The 20,502-nt window shown below is 40.0% G+C and overlaps 1 protein-coding gene across 2 annotated transcripts in view; it reads right to left on the bottom strand.

Annotated features, from left to right (window-relative positions):
• Positions 1 to 16,955, bottom strand: part of RNGTT (RNA guanylyltransferase and 5'-phosphatase) — a 172,097-nt gene extending 155,142 nt beyond the window's left edge. For both annotated transcript variants that reach the window (XM_030236035.2, XM_050972484.1), the window contains exons 1-5: positions 16,765 to 16,955; positions 11,036 to 11,145; positions 5,329 to 5,432; positions 5,107 to 5,195; positions 339 to 414 (exon numbers count right to left, since the gene is read on the bottom strand). In XM_030236035.2, the coding sequence (XP_030091895.2) occupies positions 339 to 414; positions 5,107 to 5,195; positions 5,329 to 5,432; positions 11,036 to 11,145; positions 16,765 to 16,828 (443 nt within the window). In that variant the 5' untranslated portion in view covers positions 16,829 to 16,955. The remainder of the gene's footprint in view (positions 1 to 338; positions 415 to 5,106; positions 5,196 to 5,328; positions 5,433 to 11,035; positions 11,146 to 16,764) is intronic.
• Positions 16,956 to 20,502: the final 3,547 nt, after the last annotated feature.

Here is a 20,502-nt window from a genome sequence, read left to right as displayed (position 1 = left end):
GGAAATAATCTTTCAGGAATCTCTGAACTCTACATTCTTACTTAAAATGTGGGACATGTCATGGGAAAAAGACACAGTATGATACATACACTGCTAAAGGCCCACACACAGCAGGTACAGCTGACTTTTGACCTACCAGACCTGGAATTCTTGACTGCAACAGGTTAAGCTACCAAGGGATGATACAAAAAATGTTAACATGGGCTGTTTACTCAAGATTATTAGGCAGCTATAAAACAAGCAATACATTAGCACAGCTGACAGAACAATGAGTGAAACATACTGAAGAACCCTTTGGCCACATTCCACAAAACCCAGGAACTAACATACAAAGTTACCTCCAGTCCATCTTCTCGACCAAAAAGGCACAGATTAAAAATCCAGTTCTATTGAAACCATGTGTACAATGGACACCTAAAAAAGACAAGAAAAGGACATAATCACTTACAAGTGGTTTTAACAAACATAGTTAGTATCAAAAGTGTGGGTTTAGATCCTTCCACCTTCATCTGTAACGTTAAAAGGTTATCTCCTTTCCCATCACAGCAGTACAGACCACATAAGGCACATAAGCCTGAAAGGCAGTGTATTACATTCTTTCTGCAAATTAGCAGCAGCAAGGGTATAGGACACTTCATCACAATCAAGAGCACTAACTTAATGTGATTGAAATATGGCTAATACAGATAAGACTCACAGATCTGCTCAAATGCTTGTCAGAAGGCAATATAATCAAATTCATTAATGGAGCTTTTACTGGATTCAACAAGCATGACATTCATTTCATACCATCAGGCAAACAAATCATATTCATATTACCTTACCTCAAAACTGAAAGGGGTGCCAATAGACCATAATTCTCTCTCAAATTCACTACAACCATGCTAAGACCAGACTTATAAATTTTGGAAAGATAAGAATGTACAAAAAGAAAACTATACAACAGTATAATCATCTCGAATTACTTATCTTTTCAATGTGAAAAAAATAATTAAGTCTTCAGCTTCTGTTTTACTGAACTCATCCCCCAGCGAAAGGAGGGATACACTGTCAAATGCATTGCATTTTTTTTTCTCTCAAGGCAACAGCACCATCTAGTGCTAAGCAGACCAGCCTGAAACCTTGTGCTATTAAAAATCTCATGAAGGATTCAAGCAATATGTTGCCTCTTCCTTCTACTTAATTTAAAATTAAAAATATCATTAAAGTTTCTACTAACATCAAGAGCAATTATTCATAAAACTTTTCAGTTGTTACCATAGAATCATAGAATTGTTTAGGTTGGAAAAAGGCTCTTAAGTACATTGAATCCATTGAAACCATTAACCCAGCACTGCCAAGTCCACCACTAAGCCATGTCCCTAAGTGCCACATCTACGCAGCTTTTAAATACCTCCAGGGATGGGGATTCAACCACTTCCCTGTGCAGTTTGTTCTTGTGCTTGACAACTTCACCTTTTGGGGAAGAATTTTTTCCTAATGTCCTAAACCTCCCTGCGTAACTTAAGATCATTTCCTCTTGTCCTGTCACTGGTTGCCTGGGGAAAGCCACTGATCCCCACCTGGCTACAACCTACTTTCAAGCAGTTGTAGAGGGTGATAAGGTCACCCCTGAGTCTCCTTTTCATGAGGCTAAACAATCCCAGATCCCTCAGCCACTCCTAATAAGACTTGTGCTCCAGACCCTTCACCAGCTCTGTTGACCTTCTCTGGACACACTCCAGAATGTCACTGCCTGAGTACAAGTGCCAAGTACCAGGGAACAATCAATTCCTAATCCTGCTGGACACTGGCTTTCTTAGCCACCTGGGCACACTGATGGCTCATGGCCAGCAGACCAGTACACCCAAGTCCTTCTCTACCAGCCAGCCTTCCAGCTGCTCTTCCCCAGGCCTGCAAAATTAGCCGGGGTTGTTGGGACCCAAAGTGCAAGACCTGGAACACAACAGCATGAAGCAAGCCACTTAAGCTTTAATTAATTTGCTCATTTCTCTACCACAGCCAGTAAAACAAGCTTAGTAACAATTCACTTGATGCCTATTCAAACAAAATGTGAGTATCTGTCTTTTTTTTACACTCCTCTACACTGAGGAGTAGAACTTTTTCAACTGGAGAACCAAAGTACCTACAAAAAGTAGTCTGATGAAAAAAAACCAAACCAACTTTCAGTGGGTAAAAAAAAGTATGTATTAACTGTAACAGGATCAGGTTTTGTGCCTGCCCCACCAAGCTTCCTTTCTTGAAAAAGCAAGGTAAAAAATATAATGAATTTTTTGGATTCATCATTGCTAACCATTTAAAAATACTGAAAGCTGTGTAACTTGCATCAAATTAAATTAATTTTAGCTTCCTTATATAATTTATTTCCCACAATCATTTCTCCTTTGTTTTCTGCTGAAGCAAAATTTTTGTATGTCACATCCTTAAGGTTGGTAGGCATAATCCTGTCCTTCATGCTGCAAAAATGAAGTTTCCTTCCTATATTTTTCTAAATGAATTGAAAATTTTGATCACTTAATATTCACATTTTAGTCCCTTTTCATATCTAATCGTGACACTGAGAACAAAATTGCACACATTTGCTACCACTAGTCCTGCAGCTGCTACAGCTGCCAAGAAGGTTAAGTCAATAATTTTAAACAAGTGACAAAGAAGCATCTCAGCATGAGACCATATGGCTTAGAAGAGAAAGATCACTCAGGGTCCAGTAGCGGGACCTACTGCAGTAGACCTCTTTCACTTTTGAGAAGCATTCTCCACACCAGTCCCTCTAATGCCCTGTCAGAAGAAACAAGTGCTCAAAATCTCAAATTTCAGTAATTCACAAAAGGGAAATGGAAAACTCCATCATTTCTCTTTCACTAAGAAAGCCTAAAAAAAATGTTCTTCAAAAGTTTAGTCAACATACCACTTTCTCCTTGGCTCTAATTGCCTATTTTCCCCTAAAGAGGTGAAATGTCTAAATCATGGAAAAACGTTCCACAATTCATCAAAGCCAAAAAGTTAGTGACTCAACACTAAAAATGGCATTTTATAAATTGAAATATCAACTAAATGGGTCTGCTACTTATAGGATATCACCATGCTATCCATGCACTTTATAAACTGCTGACCATAACCACTATTTCATGTTCTAAAATATTGGAGGACCAAGTGAAAGAACTGCAAGAGGAGACTGAAAATGAGGAATTGCTAAAAGAAAAGCGAATGGGATCAGTCACTAACAATGTCTTGCTTCTGCCATAAGTTTTGAAATGCTGTTGGTGACTGGTTCCACTCACTCCCATTTAGCTTTTCCTCATCTTTTAAACCATGTAGCTGTGTTACCGTTCAGAGAAGAACACACAGATCTCTGTCCTGGTTTCAACTGAAGCAGATTCTTAATTTTCTTCACGGTGGCTGGTGTGGGGCTGTGTTTTGGATTTGTGCTGAACACAGGGTTGATGATATAGAGATGTTTTTGTTATTGCTGAGCACAGAGCCAAGGCCTTTTCTGCTTTTCATGGTACCAGGCTGGGGAGGAAATTAGGGGTGCCTGGGAAGCTGGGAGAAGACACAGCCGGAACAGTTGACCCAAACTGGCCAAAGGGATTCTCCGTACCATAAAACATTCAGTGCATAGAATGGGAGAAAGGAAGAGGAATGGGGGACATTCATGATGGTATTTGTCTTCCCAAGTCACTGCTAGGTATGATGGGGCCCTGCTCTCCTGGGGATGGGAAACAATGAATTCATTCTTTGCTTTGCTTATGTTCATGGCTTCTGCTTTCCCTGTGGAGCTGTCTTTATCTCAACTCATGAGTTCTCTACTTTTAGCCTTCCACTTCCCTCCCCAGCCCCAGCGGTGGAGAAGTGAGGGACCAGCTGTGTGGGGTTAGGCAGCTGGCTGGAGCTAAACCACAACAGTCTCAAATTAAACTGCATTCTCTGTGCAATAAAGAAGTAAGTAAGCATCTAAAAGAAAACTAGGTGTAAAAATGTGTGACCAAAAAAATGTCTCAAGCACTCAAAAAAAATTCTCAGTGGTATTGCATCCTGCAACAGAACAAGAAGAAATGGCTACAGATTGAAATACAATAAATTCTGTTTCAACATGAGAAAGAAACACAGTATTGTAAGAACGAAGACTGCAAGAGGCTGCCAGAAAAAGCTGTGGAGCCTCCAAGCTTAGAGGCTGGTCAAAAGCCATATGGACATAGTCTGGAGGAAGCTGCTTTAGCTGACCCTGCTCTAAAGAAGGGCAACTGAGTAGCTGATTTCCAAAGGTCCCTTCCAATAACTTCAGCTATCATACAAGCATCTGGATGAATCCTAAACTGCTTGAACATACCAGCTTAGTTTACCAAGCTCTTAGCAATGATACCTGCACAAACAACTGTTCCATGTACTCCTAAGTTGCACAGCCACTCAGATTCAAGAAGGCTGCAAAATTACCATCCAAGAGGATTGAGGATGACACCCATTCTGACTCTGGAAACTCACCTGCAAAGTAATTTCTTGTCTCTGATAGTTTGCAGACAGAGATGAACATTAATATGATTGACAAAAATCAGAGTAAAATAGTTTTAACTAAAACTAGAAGGGATGCAAAATAAACTCAGAACTTATTTCTCTCTGAATAAAAGTATGCTTAAAACATTCAAATATTCACTGCAAGACTGTATACCACAGAAGAAAAACTTAGCCTAGTATCTACTACCAGTTTTGTGAGACTTGCTAAAGAATCTCTGATAATCCAGTTACCAAATATGACTTCAAGTAAACCAGACCACCAAATACATAACTTGCATTTATATCAGCAGAAGTTACAAAACCACAGTGCAAGTATCATGTATTTCTAGACAGCTCTTGGGCCTGTGTAATTTTCTGCATTAAGTCAGCAGTTTAATCAAACTGATGGATGCAGAAACATACTACTTTCTATTAAAAAAAAAAAACCATATTAGTTTTGCAGTAGAAGCAACCAAATTTATATATGCCTAAACACTGTCCTGAGGAAATTACTTTGATCAGACTTCTAAGAATACGAGACTGCAGTTACAAGTAAATGCGAAACACTCTAAGAATAAAAACTAATGATGGGCACAAGATGGATGTAAGTTGTACCTATAAGCTCTGAAGGATTCTTATCACTGAAGTGTTCGCATACACGGATAAATGTTTCTGTATTCTCAGGTGTAGGGCACTCACCATGCCTGAAAAATACAAGAACACATGGATTAGGAGACTCCTGGCGGAAAGGCAAAAAGAGAAAAAAAAATTAATTTCTTCAGTGTGATCTTTCAAATTAAAAGCCAAAGAAATAATTAAAAAGGGCACACAACTTACCCTTTACACTGGAGCTTTATATATTTAATTCCCTCCTTCTCTATATCATTTCTGTCATAGAATCTAGTGGTGTTGGTCAAGTCTACCAGCAAACCCATTTTAACCTAAAAAACAACAACAACAAAAAAAACCCACCAAATAAAATTTTTTCATATGTGGTTCAAATAGCTGTGCATAAATACTAAATGTCTAAAACCATAATAAATAAAAGCAATCACAGGCTGAACTTTAAAAAGCATTAAATATTGCTTTTTTTTTGTAAAATACGTATTTTACTACCATTACAGGCATCTGCATTTCTTTCTGAAAGCTGGTGTCTAAATTAGCACTAGTCATCAATTCAAACACTTCACTTTGCTCCAACCAATGATTCTAAATAAGAAAATTCTGCTAACAGCAGGAAAAGCTGGTAAAGAATTACTTTAACATGCTAAAAAGACAAATGTGATGGAATCAAATGCTCTTATGCAAAGGAGAGCAATAATAAACACTGGCACAGTGAAAGTACTGTAAGAAACATTAACTACTGAGACTTACACATAAGTACGCTCCCAGAAAAAATAACTTATTTTAATTTACCTATTAGAGTGCAAAACAATGCAAAAGAATGAAGAGATTTTCAAGTTAAAAATTAATCAAATTAATTAAATTCTTAAAAACATCTTATTTAAAGCTAAAATGCAAAACAACTTCAGGTATTGATAGATGCTGTCAGCAGCTAAGGTGGCAGTGTCAACCACACAGATGTTAGGGCCTTCCTGAATCCAGGATGCCTTGCCCACTCTACCCTAATGTGTTACCTTGCGTATCAACTTATTTTCTTAGTGTTTGTTTCTACAGCTAGAAAATAGGTCTTTTGAGGAGCCTTGTGGAAGTTACTACATTTTTAAGAAGGATGGAAAGCAGAAATTCCACTGGGTGGCACAAAACATACAGCATATCAAAGTATATCTTTACTGATCCTTGTTCCAATGTGCAATAACAGCTCACTAACACACCTGAGCAAAGTATTTCTGGTTTCCTGTCTTGTAAGTGCAAGCAATTACTTTTGGACAAAAAACTCAGTGTCATGCTTTCAGGTAGGACCAATAGACTGGCAATAATTTAGCAGTGCAGTTGGAAGAATTACGAAGTAACACACCATTTCCACACAATTCAGAAAAGGTAAAAACCCATTACAACTAGAATACAGTTCAGAAACAGCTATTTCACATGAATATGTTGTTTAGTGGACCCCTAAAGGAAAATTTCTAATTATCTACAGATAGCTCTCCAAGATATTCAAACTTCTGATGATTTATGCTTGTAATACTTATATACTTTCATATTACTTTTATTGAATAAATATTAAAAAGCATCATGATGTTATGCCAACAGCATCAAAACATCTAAAGTAATAGCCAGATCAATTCTGAATTTCTCATTGTCAACTTTGCATATTGTATTCAGAATACTTTATTTACTCTTATTACTGTCTTTTGCAGAAACATAAATCACCTCACAAGGGGGTCCAACTGAAAACAATGTTACACCACCTCAAACTTCAAATCTAAAGTGTCAATCAAGCTGCTAAGCATGGAGACTGACAGCATCCTAAACAGCGATTAATTCTGTAGAAATTATACAAAGGCAATTAATTCAATTATTACTTTCCTCCCCCTCCATTCCCTACAGCATTTTGCAAATGTCTCCAAGACTATTTAATTCAGGCCTGTAGGACTTCTCACTTGCTATTCTTTTGCCATTATTACATATAATTTCAATAATATAAAAGTGAAGCTCATACAAAGTGACACTGTTCCTCACACACTTCATGGAGCAGTACAGCAAATAGGCATTGAGCGTAATTTATCCAAAGCTACAAAAGCATTTATAGCATATAGAGCATATAAGACCTGAAAGCAGTTTTCCTGCTTTACAGAAAGCCTTATCATTTGCATTCTGAATCCATGGGATTGACTGCACATAACACATTATACTTTAGAGAGTGCAAAGCATAAGAAATTTATATAAGAATTTTTTAAGAAGAACAGGGGGATTATACAATATATCAAATGATACAACTATGATTTTCAAAAAATCCATGCCAAAAAAAACACCAGTACCATTGGGACAAAATAAAAGCCTTCCCCTCACTTCCTCACATTCCAGTTATCTCCAGCTATTAATGCCTTATGCATGTGCTCTTCTGCTGCTGTGCAATAAAATGGGCTTTGCTAGGCTACCCTGTATGACCCTAGAAGCTTCTCCTTAGACACTGGAGATTGAAAACAGCCTCCCCAAGGAGAGAGCATACTACAATACACTGACTTCACTACAGTCTCAGGAATTTTTTCTTTAATTTCTTATTTGAGAAAAATAGTTTAGATCCGTGATTGAATGTATCTATGAAAACAATAATGTGGTTGAAAATTGGTAAGTAGTTTTCCTAATAGGAATTCTGTAACTTCTGTAACTTAATTACCCAAACATTCTTTCGAGTTAACTAATGCCTTAGCTCTTTGTGACAGAAATAAATCTACCTGTATAAAGCATAAACTGCATACTAACCTAGCTACTAAAGAAATTAAAAAAAAAAAAAATTCATGCTGTCACCAATTGCTCCTGCAATTCGTTTAAGAGAACATTAAGATCCTATGCCACTATTGGCAATCACAAGAAAAATGGGGCTGGCATGGCTAATCAAATCAGTTTCTAACATTCAGATTTTCAACACCTAGTTCAGTGAGAAAAGAAATCACACAGGAAGCTTGTTACAGATAGTTCCACTCAGACAGATGTTGTCTTAAATGCTAAACGCGTACCTTCAAAAATCTGTGATAACATCAATATTTCTCTACTACAGAAATCCAGATGTAAAAGTTTCTGCTGAAATCTTTTATTTGAGAGCTAAATTATATAGACTTAAGTAATATCCAGTTTTCAGAAATAATTATTCTGAAAAATATTAGCAGTAAAAAATACACCACAATAAAATTACAAGAACCATGCACAGTGAGCTACGTTCACCTTGGGTGGGAAACCTCACTCTTACAGGGCTCCTAATTTCACATTTATTTCATTGCTGGCTTGGTAAATTGCTAATCTACAAATGGTAAGTAACCACTACACAACTCGGCAAAGAAAAAAGAAATATATATTTTTAAATAGCAAACACCCATCAACAATGCCAGGGTCCAATACAATGTAATAGAATTGATGAGAACAGAGAGTTTGAGAGAAATTCTATGTTCTGCTTGTTAATCAAAATTACCAAAATATAAGATGGGATCCTCATGCTACTAATTTTACTATCAAGTTCTAATAATCTGATGTCACTCAAGACATGAATTTGTAGCATTACAACAGAACTGACAGATGTAACTACTGAAAAGGCTAGAGTTTCACCATGATTATTTCTTTTTGGTGGCAAATCACTAAGGAGGCAAGCATTCAGAAATTCTGAGTAAGGCTGTGAAATTCTCTGTAACTTCAAAATATACACAGAATTTTAAATTTCTTTAAAACATTAATAAGACTGGTTTGGGAAAAATTCCAGGTATACCTATAAAATCCAGAGTCAAAAATAACATAATACATAAAAAAGGAACTCAAGTAGAATTTAGATGCACATGTCAGAGACAGAAATATTACAGTTTATGGTTTAAATGTTTTTATTAAGGACTTTTGTCCATTGAAACTGTATTATGAAGCGACATCAATAAAAGCTGCATCACCAAAGCCCACCCTGAATGGGCCCTCTGACTGAGGCCCTGGACTGTAAACTGATATGAGTTAAGGGAAAAGTGACACTATTCTCAGGTCAGGGATGGGGAAGAAGAACACTTCCACAGGAGAATTAAGCCCAGCAGCTTCGGGGTGGAGCCATAGCCCCAGGCTAATCTGCTGCCAGGTCTGCACAAACTCTCCCCCAACCCGGGGGGAGGAGGAGTGTTTAGCCTTTGGGCAGAGGCAGTGAACGCCCAGCACAGACCAGCTCAGCTGTGGGGACCCCCACCCCAGGAACACCACATCTACAGGACATTCACACGAGGGACAGCAGAGGGGGTGTCATGGTCCATCAAAGGCCCCCTGAAAGGTTCCCCAGACCCTGCACCAGTCCACTGCACGTGATGCAAAATGATGCAACTGACAAAGAGCATTGCAAGGGACAGTGACAACATTCCCCTGCTCAGGGGAGGCACCTGGGCATTCCCACCTGACCCAAATCTATGTTAATCCACTGGATTCTATACTTTATGGTGAAGGACCCTCCCCACCAAGAAGACCAGATGGAGGGGAGCAGCAAAATATCATTGGGACCCATGTTTTCTATTTAATCTGTACCTGTCACTCTTTCTGTGCCCCACCCACCTCTTTTTTCTATTTCTTTCTCTTTATTTCTTTTACTGTTAAATTAACTATATCCATTCGTTGGTATCAACATTTAACATCCTTTGGTTTTAATCTTCTTTTAGGAAATACTTTGAACCTCAGGATTCTTACAGTTTTATTCACAGAGAGTTCTGTTTGATCCTCTGTGACTAGAGTGGATCATAAAAGCACAGATGCAAGAAAAATCCTACCAGTTGAAGCACAGAAAGCAGGCACATACGCTTCACTGATCGTACTTTCTTATTGCATTACTGCACAGGTACTCCTACCACTGCTACATTGAGTAGTCCACCATCTACTTCATACCTATGCCTAAATAAGATCAATAAAATGAGGATTCCCATCTTTTAGTCAACTAATTCTTCTGATGTTTCAGATCTGATATTGTTAAACAAATTCAGAATTAATTTAACCTCGATCAAAAGCAAAATATAATTAAAAAACCCACAGAAAAAAAACCCACCACTTGCATGATTCATCTCACAGACACAATCAAAACAAACAGCATTAAGCTTCCATAGAAAGTTTAATAACCAATTCAATTACTTAATTTCTTTGCCTGGCAGGCTCAAAATCCCATTTCCCACATCTCCAGATGCACTGGACTGGCCACAACACTACAGGGACCTATATGAAAGTAAAGGTCCTGTTCCCACCTTTATTGTCACAGTTGTGCTACAGTGCAGAACATGCAAACTGAAGCACACAGATAGAAATGGGCAAAACAGAGGATGAAGAGGGGAGACAGAACCGCAAGTCTGTAGTGGTGGATGCCACGACGTTTAACAAGGCAACTGCAGAGGCCTGTCACTGCAGCCCCAGGCAGTGCTACAGGCAGGAGGAGGAGTGGCTTGGCAGAAAGGGCCACAGGGCAGTAGCAGACAGCTAGCTCAGTATCAGCCTACCCTCTGCTGCCCAAGTGGCCAAGAAGGCCGATGGCACCTGGCCTGTATAAGCATAGTGTGGCCAGTAGGACCAGGGCAGTGACCATCTCCCTGCACTTGGCACTGGTGAAGCCACACCTCGAGTGCTGTGTTCAGTTCTGGGCTCCTCACTATAGAAAGGACATTGAGGAGCTGGAGGGTGAACAGAGATGAGCAACAAGGCTCATGAAGGAATAGCTGAGGGACCCGGGTTTGTTTAGTCTTGAGAATTTTCTGTAAGAAAACTCTTTCAGAAATCTATTAATTGCAGAGGAGACCTGGAAAACTAAACAAACAAAAACTTCTGTACAGGTGTCCCAAACACAGCCATCCTTAGATCTGAAAAGCAACACTTGAGTAAATATTAATAATGAGAGCAATGTTTCAACTACTAGAAAATTTAACCTTACCTTCAGACTCTTTAAGTAGTTGGATAACATACTTGGGTGAAAACGATTTTCTTCAGCAACCTGTTCATCATATCTTGGTCCTAACATTGTCTTCAAAGGTAAAAACTTCCCTATGAAAGATAATAAAGTTTTGCAGTATTTTATGTATATGTACAGTTACAACTTAGCATTTCAAACCAAAACGCTGAGCATGTTTTATACATTCACATTCAATAATAAATAATTGCAGAAATAGTACAGTCAACAGTAAACTGGAACATTTTTTAGTTATGAGTTCTCAGAATTCACAAGTAAGTTTAAACTTTTAAAGGAAATACAGGTCAGTTCACATAAATTGGAGTAATTTAACATTTTTAGCTAACTTTTAGTGTGAATTAAGTTGGGAGGGCTACAGCAAACAGAGTATAGAAAATTTAAACTCAGTACAGTCGAAAACATGGAAACAGCATTTTAAAATTACAGTTTGTCATCCAATCATGTAAACATCAGCTCTGATTAACTGCAAATACAACATACAGTGAAGATCCATGCAAAAAACATTTTAGCAACACTCTGTATAGTCTCAAATAAGCATGTATCTTCCATGAAATAGACATCAGAAACCACAGAAGACAGATGTGGAAACTATGAAGCTTTATGCAACAGCTAGCTCAGGTTAGATGTTAGTGAACAACATGAGAAACAGCCTCACTCTTCCCCTGAGACCTTTCCAAAATTTACAACTAAAAGGAGAGTTATTCTCATACAATCAACACTCATGTTAAACGGTAATTAATTGCAGTCACTTCAACTTGTTTGACTGTTAGAAGAATTTTACTTTATTGCCCTTTGCCTTTTCATCCCAACTTACACACCCTCCATCCACCCTGGTAAAGGCTGTTGGGTTGGATATCTCCCCTCCATTTCCTCATCTCTATCTAATTTTCTTGCTTCTTTGTGTTCCTTGTCACCTTCAACACTATCACTCAGCCTCTCTCTCCATTAACCCTTCCACTTTAACTTGCAATACTCCTCTGTACAGACTGATTATGCAAATCCTAAATTTACATTATCTAAACACAAAAATCTATCATCATCATAATTTTTGCAAAACAACACCACGCTTGACAGTTTTTTGACTTTGTCACTTGTCACACCCATACTAACATATCTACTCATTCATTATGGAACACGAAGAATGTAACTAAGCTTTCTTAACCCATGGCACTCAAGAATAGGAGCTGCAGTGACAAAAGAGTCAATGGCTACAAAAGAAAACCACCATCCCTTACAAAGATGCTGGGAAAAAAGAGTGGGAAAAGACAAAGTAGTCTAGTCAGCATCCCTGCAGCATTTAAATACCTACAGACAGCAGTGGAAGTGATGAATATTTCATACAGAGACCATTTACTATGACTTTCAAAGCTGAAACACAGATGTTTGGAAGTATTTAGGTGCTTAGCTTCTATAAATTCCAGTTTCTTCTTCTCTACCTGCAAAATTTGCAATTTTTTTTTTGTACAGATGCTTGAGAAAACTTCTTCCCCATGTGCATACAAGCCTCTCATTAAGCATCATCAAGCTACTGAAAATCTAAGCTTTAATTCTAAAAAGATTTCTAAACTTTTTGAGTTATATGAACAAGTACAAAGGAGGCAGTAGCTACTGTCTCTTCTACAGTTTTACCTTACATCTTGTGCTAAAGAAGTGATGCAGTAATACCTGATTGCAACTCAAGCCTCCATGCATAAGCTTTTGAAGATTCAAAAATCATTTGCTGAATTAGGTGATCCAACAGTAACAAAGCAATACTTTACATGAACACTAAAGCATCCCAAGTCATTCAAGTACCTCAATTACATTATGACATTAATTGTAACTCCTCAATAGAATTTCCAAATTAACTTCAAAATGTTACTGGAATCCTGACAACAGATTATTACCTACTTCCACAATTATGTTCAAATTTTTCAAATAATTCTGGAAAGTGGCTACTAAAAACCATTTTCCAATTCAGTTACCTGTCTAACAGATGGTATTTCTTTAGGCTGAAAAACAGCTAAAAATTCTAAAAAAAAGAGCAAGAGCCCAGTATATCAGAGCACAGACAAGCAGATAAATGTGAGGGGGATCAAAGTGAACAATGTAAGACAACACATTTTCTACATGTACATGCTCTAACTTTGTCACATTTTTTATCTTCCAATCTAAATTCTAGAGCATACCAGTGAAAAAATACTCTTAATTTAGCCTGCTTTTCTGTGACATGAAGCTATCAACTCAAAACATGACATACATAATTAAGTTTGACCATGGTATGTTTAGACTGAGCATTGATTAGGAAGGCTAGACTGGATAAAGTGACTGAGGTTAAGGGAATAAAATTAAACAGTAAAATCAACAATTTAAATAAAAAACAACAATATCTCTACAAAGTAACAGTTCTCTGTTGAGTTTTCTGATTCAAGAGAACTATGCTGGATCAAAGCACCCATTTCACCCACTACATCATCATCAACATAGGCCAATAACAGACAGATGGGAAAGAGTAAAACAATGACAATGACAATCCATCATCCAGATTATTCTCCCCAACTACATCAAGCTACAGCTCAGAAACTTCCTGAACCAGAAGCATTACTCTTATTTAAGGTGCTTTCTCATATGCAATATGGATGCTTTCCATAATATCCCACAGTTCTGTATGCTACATGTGTGTCTAGAACAGGATTTACTAATGTGCACCAGTTGAAGAGGGCTGGAAAACACTGCTGAGACACTTCTCATGCTTTTTCTTCAGTATCTTGCTAGCACTTGTCATGGCAAAATTGCCAAGAGAATGGGTCTTCAGTGGTCAGGAAAAGCAGATACCTGCTGAGATGGTGCTGTCAAGGCAGTAAGGCTAAAACAACCTCATCACTTCAGACCTAAGCATTCAGAGAAAGCTCTTTTCATCAAAATGACTGAAGTTCTACTGCAATGCAATTAATGTGAAAATGTGCGATTCTGAGGATAAAACCAGAAAGTGGCACAAAACTACCAATATTTAAAGAAGTGAACAGGAAAATAATGGGAGACATACATGAATTGACGTTGTACAGGATAAAGAGCCCTGTTAACCTGAACAAACCCAATCTCACCAACAGCAGAATTTCAGGCCTCATTAGTACTTGTCTTGAGGTCATCTAGAAATTCTAGATGCCACAACCATGAGATAAGAGCATTACAATCAAACACTCAATGAATATGAGTCCACAGAAGCCATGCAAAACTTGCTTAGCAACACTATTACTAATACATTATCAAATGGAAATAAAGTCTCATACAGGTGCTTAGGAATCTGATTTAAATACTAATTAAAACTAGAATGTAACGTTTGTGGGAGATAGTACCAACATCAATTAAACCCTAAAAACCATCTCCCATAAAACTGCTAGATGTGTTTGAATCTAAAACAGCAAAAAAGGGAAGAAGACCAATGGCATACCCTTACTTTTGGTAAGTTGTTCACACTAAAAAACTAAAAATCAGGTGAACAAGAACACATCCTGCAAAAGCACACAAAGAAATGAGCCAAGCACTTTCAGGTTTTTTACTGTGCATTAACTTCCTCTGCATGATTGCATGGAATAGAAAAGAATTACCTTGCAGTTCCTGAATAAACAAACACACAAGCAGTGATGGCACAGCAGATGACACACTGATGACCCTCATTCCTGCTTACTCTAGGTTGCTATTTCTGAGAAACCATGGCTCAAAAGACAGACAACAAAAGCCACAACTAACAGAGATCAAGAACTTGCTGAGAAGAAAAACACAGAATAAAGAATCATTAGTCTGTTTTTGTCATGGTCAAAGGCTTAGGCTATCAAATCTCTCTCATTAGATACAAAGTAATGCGTGTGGCCACGATCAGAAGAAAGAGATAACGGACATGGGCAATCCAACAACACTGTTATTTAACAGAGGCAAGTCCAGAGAAGTATAAAGAAATTGACAGAAACCAGTAACCCACAAAATGAACAACTGATTTTAAATACTGGCAAATGCCAAATAATGCATATTGATGATTACTGAGGATTAAACCAACTGAGATGTCTCACCAGGTTCTAAATATAGTCATCAGTGTCTTCCATTCCACAACCAGTTGCCATCAAAAAATGTAAGATGATGTGGAAATGCAGGACAGAAAACACAGGAGTTGTAACTATTAAGCAAATCAAGGCACAGTGCCAGTGTAAATAACACACTGAGTAGCACATGTGTTTTGAACACATACCTTTACATCATCACAGAGAGGGATATGAAAGGAGTGAAAACTAGAACATTTTGGAAAGGAAAAAAATAACTGTAGGCTGGAACTGCTTGCATTATAAAGAAAAGAAGAACTTCACAGAAAACTGAAAATACAGATGTTTGTTTACTTTATCTCATACCACGCAGTAGAGGAAACATTCACCTGAAGTCAGTATGATAGCTAACACACAATCAAAAATGTGTGTCTAGATCACTCTGAATTCACTGACACTATATGCCAGAAGACTAGATACTGAGTAACAACCAAGGCACTGCGTTATGGGCAAGAATACCCAAGCAGACAGCGACCACGGACAAACTCTGAAATACTGGAGTGTTACACTTTAATTCATTTTCCAGCTATAGAACTCAGGAGCACATTGGTGACTGGAAGGGCACTGTCAGTCGGTAGAATGACAAATTGACACAGATAAGACTTCAGAGCATTCAGGAAAAAGAATCAAACATGAAGAGGCTGCACAGAGGCCTGGTATCACAAAATTGGTCAGGGTGGAGGGGCCACAGAGGGTCATCTGGTCCAACCTCCCTGCTCAGAAGAGTCATATCCTACAGCACACTGCACAGGACTGTACCAGATGGCTCTTAAATATCTCCAGTAAGGGAGACTCAACAATCCCTCCGGGCAATCTGTTCCAGTTCAGTCACCTGCACAGTGAAGAAGCTCTTCCTCATTTTCAGGTAGAGTTTCCTGTCCATCAGTTTCTGCCCACTGCCTCCTGTCCTACTGCTCAGCACCACCGAGAAGAGCCTGGTTCCATCTTTCTGACATCCCCCCCCCCTTAGACATTTATACACATTAATGAGATCCCCTCTCAGTCACCTCTTCTCAAGGCTGAACAAGCTCAGTTCTCTTAGCTTTTCCTCTTAAGAAAAATGCTCCAAGCCCCTCATCAACTTAGTAGCTGCAGTACGGCACCTTCTGCATGCCTGGCTGTCACATCTCTCATGAGATGTGACAGAACAGGAAAAGTTTCAACCCGAAACTGAACCAGTGCGAAGCGAGAGCCCAGCACTAAGGCTCCGGGGGGCAGGAGAGGGCCGGCAGCCCCGCACCTCTGAATGAGCCCGGGGCGAGTCCGTGTCAGACGGGGGCACAGGCCAAGGGGAGGGCGAGCCCGGCGCTGAAGGCAAAGCGCTGCTGCGGGGCGGGCTTTAGGGAGAACAGCCGCCCAACGGGAGTCAGGTCCGGGCTGGACCTGACTCCAGTCCGGACCTGACAAACATCGGCCTGGAGCTCGGGGTGGAACACTGCACAGCTGTAGCCCCGGGACAAAGAGCTCCGGCCGGGACAGAGAGACAGAGTGCGAGAGGCCGCGGCGGCCCCCGGCCATGAGGAGCAGCGGGACGGGCGGGCAGCAAGGCGCCGCAGGGGAGGGGGCCGCGCCCGCTGCCGTCCCACGGCCGGGCAGGGCCGGACTGGGCCGGGCGCTCACCTGCCACGGGCTGTCCCCTCCTGGGGCAGTGGAGCCAGCGCGGCGGGATCTTGTTGTAGGACATGGCGGGGCCCGGGCGGCCCCGGGGGGGAGAGAGGGAGGCGGGGAGGGGGCGCGGGGTGCGGGCGGCCCCGGGGCGCTCAGCGGCCCCTCGCCCGCGGCGCCTCCATTCAGACCCGGCTCCGCCTCGGCCGCCGCCGCACACGAAGCGCCGGGAGCCGCTTCCGCTTCCGGGGCTCCGGGACCGGGGGTGGTGCCCGGCTGGGAAGAGGGCCGCGTAAACTAGGGCTCCTCAGCCTGGGAAGCGGGTCGGCTGGGAGGGGAGGTGGTCACCAAGTGCTACAGGCTCCTCCTCTTTGTGCAGAGAAGGGCCAAGAAGCTGGGGAAGGTGATGGAGCGTGAGTTCTGTAAGAAGAGCCTGAGGGAGCTGGGGGTTTTCAGCCTGGAGAAAAGGAGGCTCAGGGGAGCCTTGCCGCTCTCTGCAACTGGCTTAGGGAGGGCTGCAGCCAGCTGGGGTTCGGCCTCTTCTCTCAGGCGACCAGCAGTAGAACAAGAGAACAGTCATAAGCTGCACCAGGGGAGGTTTAGGCTGGACACGAGAAGGGATTTCTTCACAAGGATGATTAGGTATTGGAATGGGCTGCCCAGGGAGGTGGTGAAGTCACCCTGGAGGTGTTTAAGGAAAGACCGGACGTGGCACTTGGTGCCATGGTATTTGGTCATAGGTTGGACTCGATCTCAGAGGACTTTTACAACCTAATTGATTCTGTGATTCTGAGTGAGCACCTTCGAGCCACTACATGAAAGTAAAAGGACCTAAGCTGGAAGCAGCTGGGGGATCATTTGTCTAGTCACAGGAGCAGTCAGCAAAGGCTGCTGCAGATACAGAGTTTACATAGGTCTCAGGGAAGACTGAGCAGGTGCTTCAAAGAGAATGTAATCCATGGCTACTGAAGTAGCAGGCTGCATCAGGTTTGAGAAATGGCCTGAGTTGAAAATAGCTGGAGGCTTGGACAGACATAATTCCTCAGCTTTTACTTTTTGCCAGATGTTTCCTTATAGCCAGAAGTGGATGTGGAAGCAGGTGGATCCTTCTAGTAGTGCAGTTCATTCTAATCAGGATGTAACAGGCTTGCTAGTGTAGCAGAGATACCTCTGTCCTGGGCCTTCTGTTTCTTTTGTGGAAAAGCACACCCAGAAAGATAGTGCGCAGGGAGAAAAAAAGTTTGTTTCCATACAGAATGCTTGTGAAAATTTTCCATGGGATTTAAGAGGTCTGTTACATGGACAGAAGAAGAATTGTAGCCCTGAAGTGTTTGTCCATGTGAAAGGAATATTTAAGGTGTGGCTTGGTTTAACTCCTGTAGCAACTGAGCCCACACAGCTACTTACTCTCTCCTGCCTGTAGCAGGGTGGGAGAGAGAATCAGAAGAGTGAAAGTGAGAAAGATCAGGGGTTGAAATAAATATAAGGAAAAACAGAAAAAGAATTTATTTACTCTTTCCCATTGGCAGGCATGTGTTTAGCCATTTCCAGGAAAGATGGGTTTTTGTTACTCACAACAGTGACTTGGGAAGAAAAACACCATAATTCCAAATGTCCCCTCCTTCTCCCATTTTTTATTGCTGAGAACAACATTATATGGTCTGGGATATCCCTTTGGTCAGCTGGGGTCAGCTATACCAGCTGTTTCAGCTTTGTGCCCTCACAAATTCCTGTGCAGCCCCAGCCTGCTCACTGTCAAGGCAGCATGAGAAGCAGAAAAGGTCTTGATGCTGTGCAAGACCTATTCATCATTAGCTAAAGCATCCCAATGTTTCCAATACTGTTCTGGTCACAAATGCAAAATGCAGCACCCTACAAGCTACTACTATGAAAATTAACTAGCTCAGAGATGTCCAAAAGGCTGGATATAAATCTCCATAGATTAATGTTTATAGAACAGGCATTTGTTTATTTCAGCGCTGGTGGTGAGGGGGAAATCTCCACCTAACTCACCCACCCTTGTCTGTGCTGTGGTATATTTATACAGTAAGTGTTGCTTAGTATCACTATGTCACTACAACATCATCACATATGTGCCAGAACTCATTTACATAGAATGATCTCATGGTTATTAGATCATTCTTTGGCACTGCACTTGCATCTCCCCAATTTGGGGGTCGTTTGGGGTCTTTGATGAAGTCTTCCAAGATCTGCTTTGCATCTGAACTTTTCAACTTTGTCTTCAGAGCATGCCTAGTTATGGTGTTCCTTTGTCTGGTCTTAACCAGCCTAAATTCTTTGTCTTGTGGCTAATTGGCTTTGCACTTGCCAATTTTTCATTAGCACTATATTTATCCATCTCTAAAGCTATCCACCTGGTGAGTTTTTTCTTCTCTTTTTGTCTGTTCAGCATTAAGCAACTAGTTAACCCTATACTAGCCATTATATTGTATAAAAAGTTATGATTCAGGTTATATAAGTATCAGGTTATATAGATATATAAAAATTCATTATTTAAGTTATATTGATCTGTAAAAATCATTACTTAAGTTATATTAATATCTTATAACTCAAGTTATATAAGCACCTTGTAAATTTGATCTCAGTTACATAGGCATTATCAGCCAAAACTATACAGATGGCTTCAGTGAAGCATTAGGAAACAACAGCAATAGATTATTTTTGTACCTAATTTTCCAGTTACTTACATTTCAGTACTGTTCTGTCTGTTTTGCCATAAGCCAGGTATCCTGCCTTTACAAGTCAGTAGGTGCCACAACTTGCAGAAATAACCAGAGTTGTGTGTACAGATATAATAGGAAGCCCTTAGGTTCTGTGAATAGATTAAAACAATGAAAATAATTTAATCCATCTAGAATTTATTACAAACTTCATTACACATTTTCCTCCTGGATTTCATTAGCCATAGTTTCTTCCCTAGAATATCTTCTCCGAGTAATTGAGGTATTCAGTTAGTAGTTTGCATAACTGAGTCATTAGGTTCTTACACTATGTTAGAAGTTTCTGAATTTTGTCTTCTACAGCTTTTGTCATCATCAGATACTAATCTGGTCATCCTAGCTAAAATTGAAGGTGTTGCTACAGCAAAAGACTAATAATATTATTTTCCCTAACTGCTAAATACACTTCCATTATAATGTTACTTTATGCTTTTTGAAATAATTCCCTTTACAAGGGAACAAACAAGCAACAAGTCAGACACCAGGTGGTGCCGAAGACCAGCCAGAAAAGAAAGTGAACCGAGTGCAAGGCATGCTCAGAAACAGTGAGAAGCAAAGAGCAACAGCAAAATACTCAATATCTGATTTCAGTAAATTTCAAGCAACCTGCAGTAACGTCATCACTATGGCAAAATTACGAACGAAACCATTTGGAGAGGGGAAGATTATTACAAAAAGATACCATGAATGAGCAGTAATCTCTTCTCATCACCTAGATTTAAGATTCTGATATCTTTTAAACAAGTGAAAGAGTTGCAGATCAGAAATATCATGTTTTATATATATAATACATAGTTGAAATGGGAGGGTACATTTCATTTAGCAATGCACAAGGGAAGTAATCGTTTACAGCTGATGTTATGTTTTATATGCATATATATGGACTTTGCCATATTAGACATTTTGAAACTATGCAGTCACATGGTGATGTTTGCATGTAACGTCAAACACTCTTTGTGAACAGGCATGTCCTGCTTGCCTTTATACCAACTGTTAATCTGACTCTTCTGGT

The sequence above is a fragment of the Serinus canaria genome, chromosome 3, assembly GCF_022539315.1.
Source record: "Serinus canaria isolate serCan28SL12 chromosome 3, serCan2020, whole genome shotgun sequence".
In the NCBI taxonomy this organism is placed as follows: Eukaryota; Metazoa; Chordata; class Aves; order Passeriformes; family Fringillidae; genus Serinus; species Serinus canaria.
Note: the sequence above shows the minus strand (reverse complement) of the source record. Positions and strands in the feature narration are given on the sequence as shown.